Below are 18,403 nucleotides of genomic sequence, written 5' to 3'. Positions count from 1 at the left end.
CCACTAGGAATAGAAATAGGACCTGTTAGACAGAGAGCCTATCGGGACGAACGTATCGTAGATTGCCTGGCAACAATATAAACCAACGATAGGTCATAAGCACCCTAATTCCATGTTCCAATGTTATTCTTTATATTTCCTGTATATTTAATTCAGGGTGTATTCATTGCTATATATTCTTTACATATTTAATATTGCACATACTGTATCACAAACAACAATTAGTGTGAAGGCACTGCTAAGCTGTTTAGACAGAGTTAAGACATGGAAACTTCTGTGATTGGAGCTCTTTATTTCATTAACTGTTTACATGAATTTGCAGACATCGTTGAATTTGGCCGACATTTGAATTTCATGCTCTCTCACTCTTTTGGTGGAGATTTCCAGATTTCTTTTCCCTCTTTGTCTAACACCAGGTGTCCGTCGTTGGTCATTGTGAGACGCATCTGGTCACTCTTGGAGTTGTCGTTTGGAGGATTAGATTCCCAGACTGCCTTATTGTCCTCGGTGTACATGACCAGGTTGTTCTCCTCCTGAACAAGGATCCGGTAGCCATCCTTGTGCCATGTGCCTGATGCCCAGATAGGACCCGAGTCCCCGTAGACCACAAAGTTGCTGTCAGTCTGTAAGCGGGAGAATAAAACCCTTAACTGATGAATTACCACTGTTACTAACTCAGACAATTTCCTGGCCACACAGCCAACATTGCTGGTATTTACTTTTGGTACAACATGACATTCAGATCAGTTCCAACAATACAAATAAGAACCTGGAAGAACTCATTCAATCAGTCACCTTAGCATTATGTTTACCATGATTATAACATGGATATGTTTACCTGGAAGACAGCCTTGAATTTCTTGTTTACACTGACAAGTGTGTCTCCCTGACGGAGCTCCTGGTTTGTGCTTATGAAGCTATTCATCCTTCTGAAGGAGGAACGAAAAGAAAACTAGTTAAACTGTTCCTGGAGACTGCTTTGGCTCTTGGGAAATAGGTGGAAATAATAATGTTTAGTTGTAATGGTATTTGAGAGGAATATACCTTTACAATACATAGTTGAAATACAATTAGCACTTGAGTGGAATGCACCTTTAAAAGTATCACTCATGCTGCAAAATTTGCAGAAAATCACAAAGGAGTTAGGTATCAATAATGGGTAGAATAATCATCATACTAATGTAATGGATTCAAATAATTGATAAAATAAATAATAATAAATCTCACAAATAAATGAAGGCAATGCACTCACCAGTGAGTTCAGCGGTGGAGATGAAGAGACGTTGAGGAGAGATGAAGTTATGATGGAGCAGAGGAGACCTGTCACCTATTGAGTGGAATGCACCTTTAAAATTATGTAAGCTACAAAATGTGCAGAAAATCACAAAGGTCTAGTTAGGTATCAATAATGGGTAGAATAATCATCATACTAATGTAATAGATTCAAATAATTAATATAATAAATAATAGTAAATCTCACAAATAAATGAAGGCAATGCACTCACCAGTGAGTTCAGTGGTGGAGATGAAGAGATGTTGAGGAGAGATGAAGTTGTGATGGAGCAGAGGAGACCTGTCACCTATTTATCATCAGGAGCGTGCGTGTGACGCGCGCGCGCATGTGTTATGGTGGCATGATTGATAGGAATTTTCCCCCATTGTGCGCTGCAGCGCTGTGACTGGCAGAGAACCAGGTGGATTGGGTATCGGCGGCCGGCCTGTTTTACTTCCTTTTTCTTCCCAGCAAGCACAGTCAGGACCCGGACGAATCAGTGACGTCTCGATTGGGGCTGGATCCAGTCAAACCAAGACTAGTCAGATCTGGCCCAGAATATCACCTGATTTCAACCAAAATAATTCCTGACCACGAAAATGGACGTCCTGGATGAGTCAGAGAGAGTACGATCGAGGCCAGATCAAGTCAAATCATAACTAGTCAGATCTGGCCCAGAATATAACCTTATTTCAACTAACATAAATCCCACAGACAGAATACTTTGCCACTGAAAACTACTCATAATGAAATAGTTGTAATATTGGTCAAATCACATATTTTTCAATCCTGGTCTGTTATTATAGAAAATCTGATAATTTGACAGTCTTACTAGCCTTACTATCAACTAATTGTGTTGATTTACAAGCTGTTTTCATAGGCATAAAACAACATTCTGAAATCGTGAGGACAACACTGCATCTGGTGTCTGCATAGGTGCAGTGGCATAGCCTACCTTTACTTTCCCCGTGGGTTATTTTCGTATCAAAAGGGGCCCGTTTATTATTCAAATATTCAATGTATCTGAATGTGTAACTACACTAACCAGGGGTCATCAACATGTCCGTACATGGACAAACGTGTCCGTGGCAAGACTTGTCTATGTCTGTGGCCCATTTTATTTAATTGTATTTATTTTGAATAAATACAAATTTTTTCATGACAATGTAAAAACATACTAAATATTCACAATCTAATCTTTAAATTCAAATTGGTTTGAATAATTTTGGTGACTTAATGTGTCGGGATGACATGCTCATTAATATGTTGCAGGAGATTTGTGGTATTTTACAAGGTACTGTACATGATTGCATCAGGTGAGACAGCTAGAAGTAATGTTTGATAATAGCTAATAGCAACCTGTGTGTTTAATCCTTTTGTAGTCAGTGGGACCTGGAACCGGTGCGTTTTAGTGGCACCGCCCCTTTAAGAGCAGTATATGAGTCAGCTGGCCAGGCAGAGTGTCAGACTGAGTTTGCCCAGGTTCCCCGCCCACTTCCTCGTTTCACGGCGGGTCGTTTGTTTGTGCTCATAGCGTCGAGGTAAGCCTTTGTTTTAATGATGTAGCGTGATCTGTTTTTAGTTTCATATGTCAACATGCTACAGGTTGTTTATGTACATCTTTATCTCTTCTTAGACGTGCGCCAGCTAGAGCCCTGTTAGAGTGTGTGTGTGTGCGTTCACACACGGGTCTAGAGGTAGGCTGGCTTTTTGTGTTGCAACAGTACAACTCTTTTTATGAATGAAATGAATGAGTTCTCACGCTGGTGTATTTTGTCATACAGGCGGTGCTAGGACCGAGCGGACCGTTAACACTGACAACCTGGGCATTCCCTCACATGTTAACAGGGTATGTGTTGATTTTAAGGATAAACTTTGTAAAATACATTGAATGCATTTTACTGGTACTTGTGAATTATTGTAGATGTTTAGTTGATGTCGAAGTGGTAGTCAGAATGTGATTCTGATTGCAACCAGACATCAACAGAACATCTATAGCACCAGAGTAGAGCGTGAGACTAATTCAATGTTTTGTTTTTATTACAGCTTGTGCCTGTGTACTGTTGACCGCTGTTCTTTTAACCTTTTTTGTTTTTATGCTTTATGTTGCTACCTTTTATTATTATTTGAGCACTGGTTAGTGAGATCCAGTGCTACAGCCCCTGTGGCTTTAAACTTAAAACAAACTGTCCAACCACAGGTTTAATTCGGCTACGGCTGGAGACAGATACTTGGCTAATAGTTATACTGCAGATTGGCACTTAATTGATTGCTGTCTCCTTTGTGGTGTTCATGGCTTTTGGCCTTTTTGAGTGTACATTTGCAGTGATCTTTAATGCCAAATTACACATGGCTCTTAGTGTTTATATCTTGCTGATTTGCAGTGTTTAACTTGTGTGTGTGTGCAGATTTCAATAGGTAGGCCTACCTTTTAGTGCAACTGTTTGGCCAAGCTTTTGTCTCTCTAGTAGCCCTATGCACTTTACTGGTTGACATCGTGGAAATAGGTTTTAATCATTAAATATATGACCAATACATTGTACGTCCTCTATGTGAATAAATACATTTTTGCATTCCAAACCGACCAATTCTTTGTTCACTTAAACTGAGCACTTACCTTTTGGGGAAGTTGATTGGATATAATAACCTGTACCTCGGGTCTCCCACCCTGTAATTGGGAGTGGCGTAGTCACACTGTGTATAAAGGAGTACTTGGTGACTCCATCTGGTTACAATTGGCGTAGCCGGCAGGACTTTTTGTGTTTGGTCGGTTTGAGAATTGTACAGTGTATTGTGTTGGTAGCAACATAGTTTTATTGTTTATTTTTTTGAGTTTTAAAGAACAGCGGTTGGCAGTGGAGACAGCTCCCTCAGTGGACCATTGCATCTGGTGGTTTCCCCTTGAACGACGGTCACTATGGAGGAAGAGCTCCAGAGACTACGGGAGCAGATGGCACAGCTTCAATCTGAAAATCAAAGACTGTCAGGTCAAATCGAAACTGAGAGACTGTCAGATCGAACATCCCCTAATAGTGATGTGCTTGCATCCCCACACCCACCGAGAAGAGAACAGACTGTCTACCTCCCTAGAGATAGGAAATGCCCCAAGTTTTCTGGGGCTGGGACGTTAACTGTGGATGAGTGGGTGGAAGAGGTGGAGGGTTGTTTAAGGGCAAGACACATGTCCATCATCGACAAAGCATTGTTTGTGTACGATCATTTGGAGGGTGCTGCTCGCACTGAAATTAAATTTAGAGATCAAAGAGTAAAAGAGGATTCCAGGCAGATCATTGCAATATTACAGGAGGTCTATGGGTGTTCAAAATCCTATGTTTCATTACAACAGAAATTCTTTGATCGAAAACAGAAAGATGGAGAATCACTGCAGGATTTCTCTCATGCTCTTATGATGTTAATGGAACGAATTACATTGTGTGACACTCAAGCTATGTCCAATTCCCAGATTTTGCTGCGAGACCAGTTCTGCGAAAATGTGAGAGACCATATGCTGCGTAGAGAGTTAAAGAGGATGGTGAGGCAAAATGGAGAGCTGTCTCTACTAGACATTCGCAAAGAAGCAATCCGATGGGTTGAGGAGGGCCAACCCACCAGAGAAAAGTATGTACGCCCCCTCCCTCAAACATGTGAAGCTCAGGCCACTGCCACTAGTGAATCCGTTGGAGTAGGTAAATCTGAACTGGCAGAGTTAAAGAGCATGTTTATCAAACAACAAGCCCAACTGGATTTGATTACACAGAGTTTAAATTCTAATGGGGGGGCGAGTAGAGACAGATCTTTCTCCAGGGGAAGTAGATTCCAACGAGCCCCCGACGGCCGACCCATCTGTCTTAAGTGTGCGCAGCCAGGTCACATAGCTCGTTACTGTACGCAGGGCAACTCACCATCACAGACTAGCACTGCCCCTGCACCGATTAGGCGTACCATGTCGGAAAACTAGAACCCTCCATTGTGCAGAGTCACACACTGGGAGGGGGGTTTCCCGACTCCAATACTGTACACCAAGAGGCAATTCGCAAGTTAATTGGGCCTTGCTCTGTGGTGGTGGTGTCCATGGGTGGTGTGGATGTACCCTGTTTATTAGACACGGGCTCCATGGTCACCACCATTACAGAAAGCTGTTTTTATGAACATTTCTCGCACCTGTCTAAACGTGAACTGCGTGATTGTAGGTGGCTTGGTCTCAAAGCAGCTAATGGGTTGGACATACCTTATTTGGGCTACATTGAGCTCGATGTAAAAGTACTAGACACGTGTTTGACTAGCAGGGGTATACTGATTGTAAAAGATCCACCTGAGGGTGTCCTCACTAGCCGTAAGAAGGCCACGCCTGGTATTCTTGGCATGAACATTATCATTGATTGTTACCGTGAACTATTTGAACAGCATGGCACCAACCTATTTCAGAGTCCCCCTTTGCAGGCAGCTGCTGTGGCATGGAAGCAGGCCTTTCGGCACTGTGAGAGGGTAGAAGCCATAGTAAGTTCCTCTTCTGCATTTAAAGTGAGGGTACAGGGTAAACAGTCCATATGTATTGCTGCTGGAACACTTTCAATGGTCCCCGTTACTTGCCCCCAGGTTCCACCTATGGAGTTTTTGCTGGAACCCCTGGGTCCATTGGACGGTTGCCTCCCGGAGGGTTTGCTCGTCTCCCCTGCATTAGTCCATGCTGAGCGAGGTACCTTCTATGCCCCTGTCACTAATGTAGGACGGTCTGATATATGGCTAGTACCACGCAGAGTGATAGGAACTGTACAAGTGGTCGAAGGAAGGGATATTGTAACTGGTGATTCACCGCACATAGAACTGTCTCTGGATGAGTCCACCAGAGAATGTACAGCTTATGTCTCGGTGCAGTCCGTGGACATTCACAGTAATGTTTCTAGCGAGGTAGAACAGTTTAACTTCCTTGGCCTTGATCCTGATGACAACGCTGAAGCTAGACGTCTATTAACTAAATACCAACATGTATTTTCTAAAGGTGAGGGAGATTTAGGATGTACTAATCTTATTACCCACGAGATCCCACTTTTAGAGGAGGCACCAGTACGACAACCATATCGCCGCATTCCCCCTTCACAGTATGAGGCAGTCAGGGCACACATTAAACAATTGCTTGACAGCCAAGTAATAAGAGAGAGTTGCAGCCCTTATTCTTCCCCCATTGTGCTGGTGATGAAGAAGGACGGGGGACTACGCATGTGCGTTGACTACCGACAGCTAAACGCAAAGACACGGAAGGACGCCTATCCGCTTCCAAGAATTGAAGAGTCTCTAGACGCCTTAACGGGAGCAAAGTGGTTTTCCACGCTAGACTTGGCAAGTGGGTACAACCAGGTGGCAATGGCTGAAACCGATCGGGCCAAAACTGCATTTTGCACTCCTTTTGGGCTATTTGAGTTCAACCGAATGCCGTTTGGTTTATGTAATGCACCCGGGACTTTTCAGCGCTTAATGGAACGCATGTTCGGGGACAAACGGTTCCAGTCGGTCCTGTTGTATCTTGATGACATCATCGTGTTCTCCTCTACAGTTCACCAACATTTGGAACGTTTAGAGGAGGTGTTTTCTCGTCTTGACCAACAGGGTCTGAAAGTAAAGCTGTCCAAATGCCACTTTTTCCAAAAAGAAGTCAAGTACCTTGGCCATGTTGTCTCTGAACATGGGGTAGCCACAGACCCAGACAAGTTGGCTGCAGTGCGAGAGTGGAGGCGGCCTTCGCATTTGGCTGAGTTACGCTCTTTTCTTGGATTCGCGTCCTATTATAGAAGATTCGTGGAGAGTTTCGCCAAGTTAGCAGCCCCCCTCCACCACCTGGTGGCCCGGTTGAGTGGACCCAACAAGAAGGGTAAGACCCCTAAAACCCCCTTGTCAGCATTCTGGGATGAACACTGTGAGCGTGCATTCCTTGCATTGAGGGAAGGTCTGACTACAGCCCCAGTCCTAGCTTATGCAGATTTCCAAAAGCCTTTTATCCTTGAGACTGATGCCAGTCATGGGGGGTTGGGGGCAGTCCTTTCTCAAGACCATGATGGAAAGCGGAGGCCGATAGCTTTTGCCAGCCGAGGCCTGAAACCAACAGAGAGAAACATGGATAATTACAGCTCCATGAAGCTTGAGTTTCTTGCCCTTAAATGGGCTGTCACAGAAAAATTCAGAGAATACCTCTTAGGCAACAAAGTAACGGTCTACACAGATAACAATCCCCTCCGGCACCTTCAAACCGCTAAGCTAGGGGCACTGGAACAAAGATGGGCCTCACAATTGGCTTCGTTCGATTATACCTTAGAATATCGCCCAGGTCGTAGCAATGGTAATGCCGATGCGTTATCCAGACAGTACCTTGATCGACTAACCACTGGCATGGATGTCCCCCCAGCTCTACAGGCCGACTCGCCTGTCCTCCGGGAAACCCACAGTCTTGAGATTGCCGCTATGCCTGGCCTTTCCTTACTTGAGTTGTCCTCATTACAACAGCAAGATCCAGTTATTGGCCCTGTGCTGAAGTACTGGCGTGAAGGGCGGACCCCCGTACGGGAAGAACGTGAACACTTGAGCCAAGAGAGCAAGGAGCTGCTTCGCCAGTGGGGACGCCTAGTGGAGAAGGAAAGGGTGCTGTATCGGAAAATCTACCCTCCAGGTGGGAGTAAAGAACTGCTCCAAATACTATTACCTCAGTGTCTCAGAGAAAAGGTGTTCCAGAGCGTGCATGATGGCCATGGACACCAGGGCGTAGACCGCACCTTACAATTGACACGGGATCGTGGATACTGGCCAGGTATGTCAAAGGACATTGAAAATTGGTGCCGAAACTGTGGAAGGTGTATCCTAGCAAAGGAAGGCCCTAGGATAAGAGCATACAGGGGAAGCCTTAAGGCATCGCGACCTAACGAGCTCCTGGCTATGGACTTTACTATACTAGAACCAGCCAGTGATGGGCGAGAAAATGTTCTAGTGCTTACTGATGTCTTTTCCAAGTTTACACAAGCTATACCAACCAGAGACCAGCGGGCGAGCACAGTGGCAGATGTCTTGGTGAAACACTGGTTCCACCTGTTCGGGGTTCCCAGCCGTCTGCATTCAGACCAGGGCAGAAATTTCGAAAGCAAGATAATAAAGCAGCTGTGTGATACCTACGGCATCAAGAAAACCAGGACGACCCCATACCATCCTGAGGGTAACGGACAGTGCGAGCGGTTCAACCGCACGCTCCACGACCTCCTCCGCACTCTGCCACCAGAGAAAAAGAGACGTTGGCCACAGTATCTGTCCCAGGTAACCTACTCTTACAATACCACTGCCCATCAGACGACTGGTTTGGCTCCCCACTACATCATGTTCGGCCGTGAACCCCAACTCCCTGTCGACTTTCTCCTTGGTGCTGACGAAGTCCCAGGTGAAGAGGCCCCAGAGGACTGGGTGAAGAAACATCAAGAATCCCTAAGGACCATGCATGACCATGTCCGACAACAACTAGATGCCAAAGCGGAACAAAGGAACCAAAAACATAACCAGAAAGTGACTGATCCTGGTCTCGAAGAGGGTCAACTCGTCTATAGGAGGAATCGCCAGGTCAGAGGGAGGAATAAGATCCAGGACCTCTGGCATTCCTGCCTTTATCGGGTGGTGAACAGACCCCAGGACCACGGGCAAGTGTACACCATCACCCCTGTCCACCAGGTTGGCCCTGCTCTGCGAGTACACCGGACTGAGCTGCGAAGCGCACCCGAGAGAGAGGGACCCGAGGCCCAGCCGGCAAATCCAGTACGTGTTATCCAGGACTGCACGTCCCCAGTTGCTGCCACGAGTGACTCTGAAGACTCCATAATTCTGGTCCTTGAGGACGATGGGAGAAGAGGCCCAGGGGTACGAGCACCAGAAATGGAGAATCAGGAGAACCTTTCGCAACCTGGCAGTCCGGGACAAGACCAGGAAAGTGGCCCAGAAGCAACGGAGAGCTCAGACGAAAACCTAGCCCCAACTGCCCCTGGTCTACGCCGCAGCGATCGACGCAATGCTGGCTTCCATTCCAACCCTCACCGGCTGCCATACCGACAGCCAGTATGTCACCAGCACAGTGGGGGAGAATAAGTGGCTGTTAGTCTCAGTACCCAGTGGTCAGGTTACTCCGTTGGTACATCGTCGGGGCGACGATGCAATTTGGGGGGGGCGAATGTAGTCAGTGGGACCTGGAACCGGTGCGTTTTAGTGGCACCGCCCCTTTAAGAGCAGTATATGAGTCAGCTGGCCAGGCAGAGTGTCAGACTGAGTTTGCCCAGGTTCCCCGCCCACTTCCTCGTTTCACGGCGGGTCGTTTGTTTGTGCTCATAGCGTCGAGGTAAGCCTTTGTTTTAATGATGTAGCGTGATCTGTTTTTAGTTTCATATGTCAACATGCTACAGGTTGTTTATGTACATCTTTATCTCTTCTTAGACGTGCGCCAGCTAGAGCCCTGTTAGAGTGTGTGTGTGTGCGTTCACACACGGGTCTAGAGGTAGGCTGGCTTTTTGTGTTGCAACAGTACAACTCTTTTTATGAATGAAATGAATGAGTTCTCACGCTGGTGTATTTTGTCATACAGGCGGTGCTAGGACCGAGCGGACCGTTAACACTGACAACCTGGGCATTCCCTCACATGTTAACAGGGTATGTGTTGATTTTAAGGATAAACTTTGTAAAATACATTGAATGCATTTTACTGGTACTTGTGAATTATTGTAGATGTTTAGTTGATGTCGAAGTGGTAGTCAGAATGTGATTCTGATTGCAACCAGACATCAACAGAACATCTATAGCACCAGAGTAGAGCGTGAGACTAATTCAATGTTTTGTTTTTATTACAGCTTGTGCCTGTGTACTGTTGACCGCTGTTCTTTTAACCTTTTTTGTTTTTATGCTTTATGTTGCTACCTTTTATTATTATTTGAGCACTGGTTAGTGAGATCCAGTGCTACAGCCCCTGTGGCTTTAAACTTAAAACAAACTGTCCAACCACAGGTTTAATTCGGCTACGGCTGGAGACAGATACTTGGCTAATAGTTATACTGCAGATTGGCACTTAATTGATTGCTGTCTCCTTTGTGGTGTTCATGGCTTTTGGCCTTTTTGAGTGTACATTTGCAGTGATCTTTAATGCCAAATTACACATGGCTCTTAGTGTTTATATCTTGCTGATTTGCAGTGTTTAACTTGTGTGTGTGTGCAGATTTCAATAGGTAGGCCTACCTTTTAGTGCAACTGTTTGGCCAAGCTTTTGTCTCTCTAGTAGCCCTATGCACTTTACTGGTTGACATCGTGGAAATAGGTTTTAATCATTAAATATATGACCAATACATTGTACGTCCTCTATGTGAATAAATACATTTTTGCATTCCAAACCGACCAATTCTTTGTTCACTTAAACTGAGCACTTACCTTTTGGGGAAGTTGATTGGATATAATAACCTGTACCTCGGGTCTCCCACCCTGTAATTGGGAGTGGCGTAGTCACACTGTGTATAAAGGAGTACTTGGTGACTCCATCTGGTTACACTTTGTTGGAGAAACCTTTTATGTTTTAAGACAATGGATTCATATGTGGTGTGGTCAGACAATTAAACTATGAAAAGATCGAAAATAGATCTGTTCAGAAGGATCCATTTGCACAAAAGCAAAGGAGGGCAGAATTGGACAAGTAAAGCTTGTTGAAAAAGATTTTCACCATTGAGAGAAAGTGTTTCAAAGTGTCCAAAAATAACAATATTTAACTATAATAACACTCCACAATCATAAGCAGTGGAAACCCTTGATCCACAGCCTGCCGTCCACAATCACCATCAGACCATTTGCTCATCTCTGATCAAAGTTAGGAGCCCTTGCATGAACCTAGTTGTGACACTGCATTCTTTAAATCCTGTCATGCCCTTATTTATCATTATCTAATCACTCATCATGTACACATACAGATGTATGATGAGCCGAACTTTCTTTCTCTATTGTTCCACTTATCTTACATCACAACTATTCAAGGTCCAAGACGTTCTCATCATGATAGAAGATTTCTCTTCAAGATATCACCGTAATGGAAAGAAACGCAACTATCGAAGCTACCATACCATTCCAAATTCTTTTTGATCGATAAGGTAGAACTGGTAGAACTTGATCTCCTCCTCCTGACCTCAAGTAACACTGTCCTCTGAAAAGGCAGCAACTCTCTACAATAACCATATGACACGCACCCACTCACCTCTGCACCTAAATGGCCCTTTGCTCATGCAATGTGCGATGGGAGCACTGTAATGATAAGACCCAATTAAATACGGAATAGACCTCTATCATGCCACATTTAATGCCTGTCTTAGCCTTGGCAGTCTTAAGGTTTTCTTCAGAATAAGTAAGCTTTTTAACCCTGGCATCCCCATTTTGGGCATGTCATTATAGGCTAAGTAAATACATTTTTATTTTCATTTCATTTCATTTATTTATTTCAATTATGTTTTTTACATGATCACATACACTGTACATTTATTTATCTTTTTTTTAACTTTTTGTACATATTCCATAATTGAAAAGGAACAGGAAGAAGATAAATCTTATTTATACCTGTCCCTTTGTGCCATTAAAATCATCAAATATCCTACCAACCAATACATCCCCATGATTCATCAGAAAATAATGAGTAAACTAAACAGAAAAAATGAAAACAGAAAAAAACGAAAATTAGAGAACATAACGAAAGTACTAGAAAATTAAATGAATAATTATAAACATTTCTGAAATGTTTCGAAAACTCCAGATCTACAATCGACATGTCATGATGTTATGTGTTGTGAGCTTGTAGATTAGACTTTTAAAACAATGGCTTTCTTTGTGGCTCAGTGGTTAATGCAGATATACTATCATTGTAAAATGTGTAGCACATTGGCATAGACAATATGGCACATTAGGTGTTCATTACAGTATGTATTTCTGGTAAAACAAATATTGATCACTTATTTTGGTCTCCGCCAGGCCGAAAGGTGATCAAAACGGATGTATCCAATATTTCATATTCCATCCTAATTGGCTAATATTAGCTTCCAAAGTTTGCCGGATAGGTCTGTTTTGAACAAAATGCCTCAAATCATGAACGCAGCGTGCGATTTCCGTGAAACTTTGCACGCACATTTCCACTATGCCGAGGAAGAAATGCCACCCTTTTCACATTGGCCTGTTATAGCGCCACCAGCAGGTCTAATTTAGCAGAACACATTTTTCGAAAAAAATGCCTCAAATCATGAATGCAGTGTGCGATTGCAGTGAAAGGCCTAAGAAGAAATTGCACCCTTTTCATATTGGCCTATTATAGTGCCACCAGGCGGCTATTTTCTAGTTTATGTCTGTGGCAAAAATAAAATATTGATGAAAATGACCATCACAAGCTGGCATGGTGATGACCCCTGCATGCTATTGTCACCTTGTGTGATCTTTTATTCAAAATAGAGAGAGAGAGAGAGAGAGAGAGAGAGAGAGAGAGAGAGAGAGAGAGCTCACACTTGCAGAGGAATGTTTGTCATGTGAAGGAGGTGATGTGGTAAGCACAACAGTTTGCCTTCCTCCTGGCCAACATCAGGCATGGATATCAACTAAATGGATCGTAATTAGATTGATTGATTGATTGAATACTTTATTTAGAAGTTTGCAGAGAAAAAGCACAATAAGTACAGTTTACTAAAATGGATCGCCCCCATGAAAGCTGCAATGGCTTGTTTCAAATTAGATCCTCACTCAATTCATGGAGACATTAAAAGACAGACAGATATACACTACTATGCAGAACATCATTATGAACATTGATGAACACAGATGATGCCGTTGTTGTAGTTTATGGTATTTTTCACCCAAAATATATATACATCATGTTACTAATAGTTGTACAGGTATATTTGCCATTGAAACCTTAACATTAGCGAACCTTATACAAAAGAGGTATTGCGACATCTAGTGGCTGAATGTTGTCTAGTGCCCATTTAAGCGTCACTTCAGGCCAGCCTACTGATCATTCCCACTTAAGTTGCTTGCTGTTCAGTGGTGGAAAGTAACTAAAGTAACCGGACTGTTTAACGTTTATATGGATGCCCTGTCAATACAGTTAAATGGGTGCAACACTGGCTATCTTGTGGGTGACACTGTTGTCAATCATCTCATGTATGCTGATGATTTAGTTTTATGTAGTCCATACAGTGCTGGGCTTCAACAATTATTGAGGATCTGCATACAGTATGGTAAAGACTTTGACATCAAATATAATGCTAAAAAAAGTAACATCATGATCGTGAGGCAGAGAGGACAGGAAATAATCTTTCCCCACTGATGATTGGATGGACGACAGAGATGTCTATAGACAATGTAGAAAAATCTATGGACAGGCCAATATGCTGCTAAATGTTCTATGTGTTCTGTTGATGTTAAGTGTTCACTGTTCATAGCCTATGCCACAGTGTTTTCTTTGTTTATTTTTATACTGCTGTCTCTTTTTATATTATGTACTGTCTTTTTTTTATATGGACCCACGGGTCTGAAATAAAGATTATATACTGTACTTAAGTACACTTTTGAGGTACTTTTACTGGAGAATTTCCAATTTTCAATACTTTTACTTCTACTCCACTACACCTCAGAGGCAAATATTGTGCTTTTACTCTACTTACTACAATTATTTGAAAACTTAAGTTACTAGTTACTTTGTAGATTTGAATTATTATTACAAAACATACCACTTCAGCCCTATTTAAACCTTCGGCTAGAGATGTCAGGGTTAGTGGTAAATGTAACCCTTCAATCAAAATAAGACCTTTTTTATAAAATGCCTGATTAACTGACCACCTGTCCCATGCCTTTACAGTGCCACCTGTGATGCGTAAAGTCTTTTATGCAAGTCGTTTCGATCAGCCCTCATACGTCTGTAAAGCAGTGGTTCTCAACCTTTTCAGGCCGTGATCCCCCCAAAATAATCATATTTGAACTGGGAAACCCCCTCCCCCCACACACCCTGATATGCACTTGGCATTGTAGGAGTTGAGGCATTACATTTAGTTTGACTCGGTTCCACAGATTACATTTTTTATATTATTTGACAATTTGGCCAATCTTTGACCAGTTATAGTATAGTTCATTGATTACTTTTGATGCAGTAATAATAATAATAATAATAATAATAAACTTTATTTGTATAGCACCTTTCATGACATGAAATGCAGCTCAAAGTGCTTTACAGAGCAAGGATACAATTACAGTTAGAACCAATTTAACAATAAAGCAAACAAAAATAAAATAAAATAAAATAAAAGCAGTAAAATGCAGTGGCCCTCGCCACTACACAACTACAACACAAATGGATATAACTTAAATGTAGTGGCCACTGTCCTCTACAACACAGCTAAAGAAATATCCACACTTCACACAATTGCCAATATTACATGTGTACCTTGTGTACCTTAGTAATATATCTTCACACAATTGTCAATATTACACCTTAGTAATATATTTTCACTTAGTAATATTACACCTTAGTAATATATTTTCACCATGTTTACCACGTGTGGACTAGCCCAGGGGATCTGCTAACTTATCACATCCAAACCACACACCGTACACCCCTGAGAATGATATCGGGGTTATACAAGATATATAGAATAAACATAGACAAAAGGATCTGCCCTGGAGGGTCCACAACGTGTCAACGTGCCCCAGAGGATAATTCACTAAATCCTCCGGATGGAGTTATCAAACTAAAAATAAAATAAAATAAAATAAAAGCAGTAAAATGCAGTAAAATGCAGTGGCCCTCGCCACAACACAACTACAACACACACAATTGCCAATATTACATGTGTACCTTGTGTACCTTAGTAATATATCTTCACACAATTGTCAATATTACACCTTAGTAATTTATTTTCACTTAGTAATATTACACCTTAGTAATATATTTTCACCATGTTTACCACGTGTGGACTAGCCCAGGGGATCTGCTAACTTATCACATCCAAACCACACACCGTACACCCCTGAGAATGATATCGGGGTTATACAAGATATATAGAATAAACATAGACAAAAGGATCTGCCCTGGAGGGTCCACCACGTGTCGACGTGCCCCAGAGGATAATTCACTAAATCCTCCGGATGGAGTTATCAGACTCTTGTCTTTTAACTACCGTGACTTTCTCTTCCACTCACACAAAACAAAAGCAAAGGCATAAAACAACATTAAAATAGGGAATACAGTGAGGAATTAAAAATCAACCAAAGAATCAGCTAAAAGCAAGAGTGAAGTAATAGGTCTTGAGCTGTGCTTTAAAGCTATCGACAGAGGCTGCCTGTCTTAAGTGTAGTGGGAGTTTATTCCACACTGTCGGTCCGTAAAAGCAGAATGCTGCTTCACCGTATTTTTTATATGTCATTGTAGGCACCTCGAGCAGGTCAGCACTTGAAGACCTGAGGGCCCGGTTTGGAACATATCTCTCTAGGCAGTCGGAGAGGTAGGAAGGTGCCAGACCATTTAGAGCTTTATAAACTATTAAAAGAATTTTAAAATCAATCCTAAAAACAACCGGGAGCCAGTGTAGTGAAGCTAGAACTGGAGTGATATGTTCTCTCATCCTGGTTTTAGTTAAAATTCTGGCTGCCGCATTTTGAACAAGTTGTAATCTGTCAGTTGTTTTCTTTGGCAGGCCAGAGTAGAGTGCGTTGCAGTAATCAAGCCGAGAGAAAACAAAAGCGTGGATCAGCGTTTTTGCATCGTCTAACGACAGATAATCTCTAATTCGTGCAATATTTCTAAGATGAAAGAAAGCAATCTTGGTGACATGATTAATGTGTGTATTGAAATTCAATTCAGAATCGATAATCACCCCCAGGTTCTTTACTGTGGTGTTACTTTCTACAGCCAGGTTACCAAGTCTACTTGTTATTGATTCTCTCTGCTCACTGGAGCCAATTATGAGAACTTCTGTTTTATCCTCATTTAGCTTAAGAAAGTTCTCACTCATCCAGCATTTTATACTGGACAGACAGGTCAACAATGGGTCTAGAGCGCAGGGGTCGTCTGGAGCTACTGAAAGATACAGCTGGGTATCATCAGCATAGAAATGGAAGTTCACTCCGTGATCGGCGATGAGTTCTCCCAGCGGTAGTATATACAGGGAAAACAATAAGGGACCCAGAATTGAGCCCTGTGGAATACCAGAACAGATGTTGTGTTTGTCTGAGTCAAAGTTAGCTAGACTGACAAAATAGCTTCTGCCTGTTAGGTAAGAGTGAAACCAAGACAGGGCTGTGCCTGACAAACCAATCCAGTACTCCAAACGTTGTAGTAGAATTGTGTGATCAATCGTATCAAAAGCAGCGGTTAAGTCAAGGAGTAGGAGAACAGATACATTTTTGTCGTCAGCGGACACCCTAAGATCATTAATTACTTTTACAAGTGCTGTTTCTGTACTATGACCTTTCCTGAAGCCAGATTGGAATTTGTTATGAACCTTATTGTTCTGTAGGAACACATCCAGTTGATGAAAGATAGTTTTTTCTAAGACCTTGCCCAAAAATGGCAGATTTGAGATTGGTCTATAATTACCCAGCACCAATGGATCAAGGTTGTGTTTCTTGAGTAGCGGCCTGACTACAGCCGTTTTCAGTGAGTCTGGAAAGACGCCTGAAAGTAGAGAGCTGTTTACAATTCTTAGGATATCTCCAATAACACTGTCTAAAACCTCTTTGAGAAACGGGGTGGGTATTACATCTAGTGAGCAAGATGATGATGTCATCTGTGATATAGTTTTACGGAGTTCCTCTTCATTAATTGCGCAGAATGATATTAGGCTTCCTCTGGAGGGATCTACATTTTTGCACCATGCACCATTTGCTGCATTTGCAGTGCTAGCAGCAGCATTCATAATACCAGCTCGAATGCTAAAAATTTTGTTTTCAAAAAAGGATGCGAACTCATCACACTTAGCTTTAGAAGCAGGGAGCGACTCCTTGTAAGCCTGGGGGGGGTTTAAGAGATGTTCAATGGTAGAGAATAAGACTCTGGCATTTTGCTTGTTGTCATTGATAATGCGTGAGAAATATGCCTGCCTTGCCAAGCGCAGTGCTTTGTTATAGGCCACTGTTGACTTCTTAAAGATCTCTAGGTGGACAGTGAGTTTGTTTTTTCTCCAAATTCGCTCAGCTTTACGACATTCTTTCTTGAGTGAGCGCATGTGCTCGTCAATCCAAGGTGTTACTCTAGAGTTAAGTTTCTTTTTAGTTTTCATAGGAGCCACTATGTCGAGAGCTGACTCTAATTTGAGATTAAGATGTTGAACCATATCATTCACTGAGGGAGCATCAAGTAGGGGGGGCACCTGCACACACGCCAGATGACGAGGAAACTCGTTTGCTGCAGATGAGATAAAAAAACGTTTTTTTATAGTATATTCTGTATTGTTTTTCCCTAGATCAGAGACAGTCATATTAAAACACAATAAATAGTGGTCTGTTAGTTCGGGCTTATCAATAATACTGTCAACAGTGATATTCAAACCTTTAGTGATCACCAAGTCCAGGGTATGGCCATGTTTATGTGTTGGCCCAACAACATGTTGAATAAAGTCAAAGTTGTGCAGTAACTGTAGGAAACCCATAGCCACAACATCCGAAACAATGTCAACATGTAGATTAGCATCTCCAGTAATCAGAGTTCTGTCATAATTAGTGGAACAGATAGATAAAAGTTCTGATATTTCTGTTAGAAATAAGGCTTTGCTGCACTTTGGAGGTCGATACATACTAATCATAAGCACAGAGGATTGACTCTCCAATATGGTGGCCTGGTATTCAAATGATTTAAAACTGCCGAGGTTTGGCAGAGGTTTGAATTTTAAAGTGTCAGAAAAGATATTCGCCAGACCACCTCCTCTTTTTCCCTCACGTCCTGAGTGAATGAAACTGTACTTTGGTGGGCATGCTGCAGCTAGGGGCACCGCTCCATCAGATCCAAGCCAAGTCTCTGTTAAAAAAATAATATCTAGTTTCTCTTTACAGATGATATCATTTACAGAGGAAGACTTGTCATTAAGTGACCTGATGTTAAATAGGGCCAGGTTTAGC

General features: G+C 42.4%; 1 protein-coding gene across 2 annotated transcripts in view; it reads right to left on the bottom strand.

Moving 5' to 3' along the window:
- Positions 1 to 272: 272 nt before the first annotated feature.
- LOC308082504 (B-type lectin plumieribetin-like) overlaps positions 273 to 18,403 on the bottom strand; it is a 130,492-nt gene continuing 112,361 nt past the window's right edge. Inside the window, exons 1-4 of one of the 2 annotated variants that reach the window (XM_080424265.1) lie at positions 1,506 to 1,550; positions 1,253 to 1,327; positions 839 to 929; positions 273 to 623 (exon numbers count right to left, since the gene is read on the bottom strand). In XM_080424265.1, the coding sequence (XP_080280391.1) occupies positions 363 to 623; positions 839 to 925 (348 nt within the window). In that variant the 5' untranslated portion in view covers positions 926 to 929; positions 1,253 to 1,327; positions 1,506 to 1,550 and the 3' untranslated portion in view covers positions 273 to 362. Of the gene's footprint in view, positions 624 to 838; positions 930 to 1,252; positions 1,328 to 1,505; positions 1,582 to 18,403 lie in introns of those variants that run through there. The other variant, XM_080424264.1, reaches the window with a different exon arrangement.

This window comes from Gymnoscopelus braueri (assembly GCF_963280865.1).
Source record: "Gymnoscopelus braueri genome assembly, chromosome: 3".
Lineage (NCBI taxonomy): Eukaryota > Metazoa > Chordata > Actinopteri > Myctophiformes > Myctophidae > Gymnoscopelus > Gymnoscopelus braueri.
This window is presented reverse-complemented; position numbering and strand designations above follow the sequence as displayed.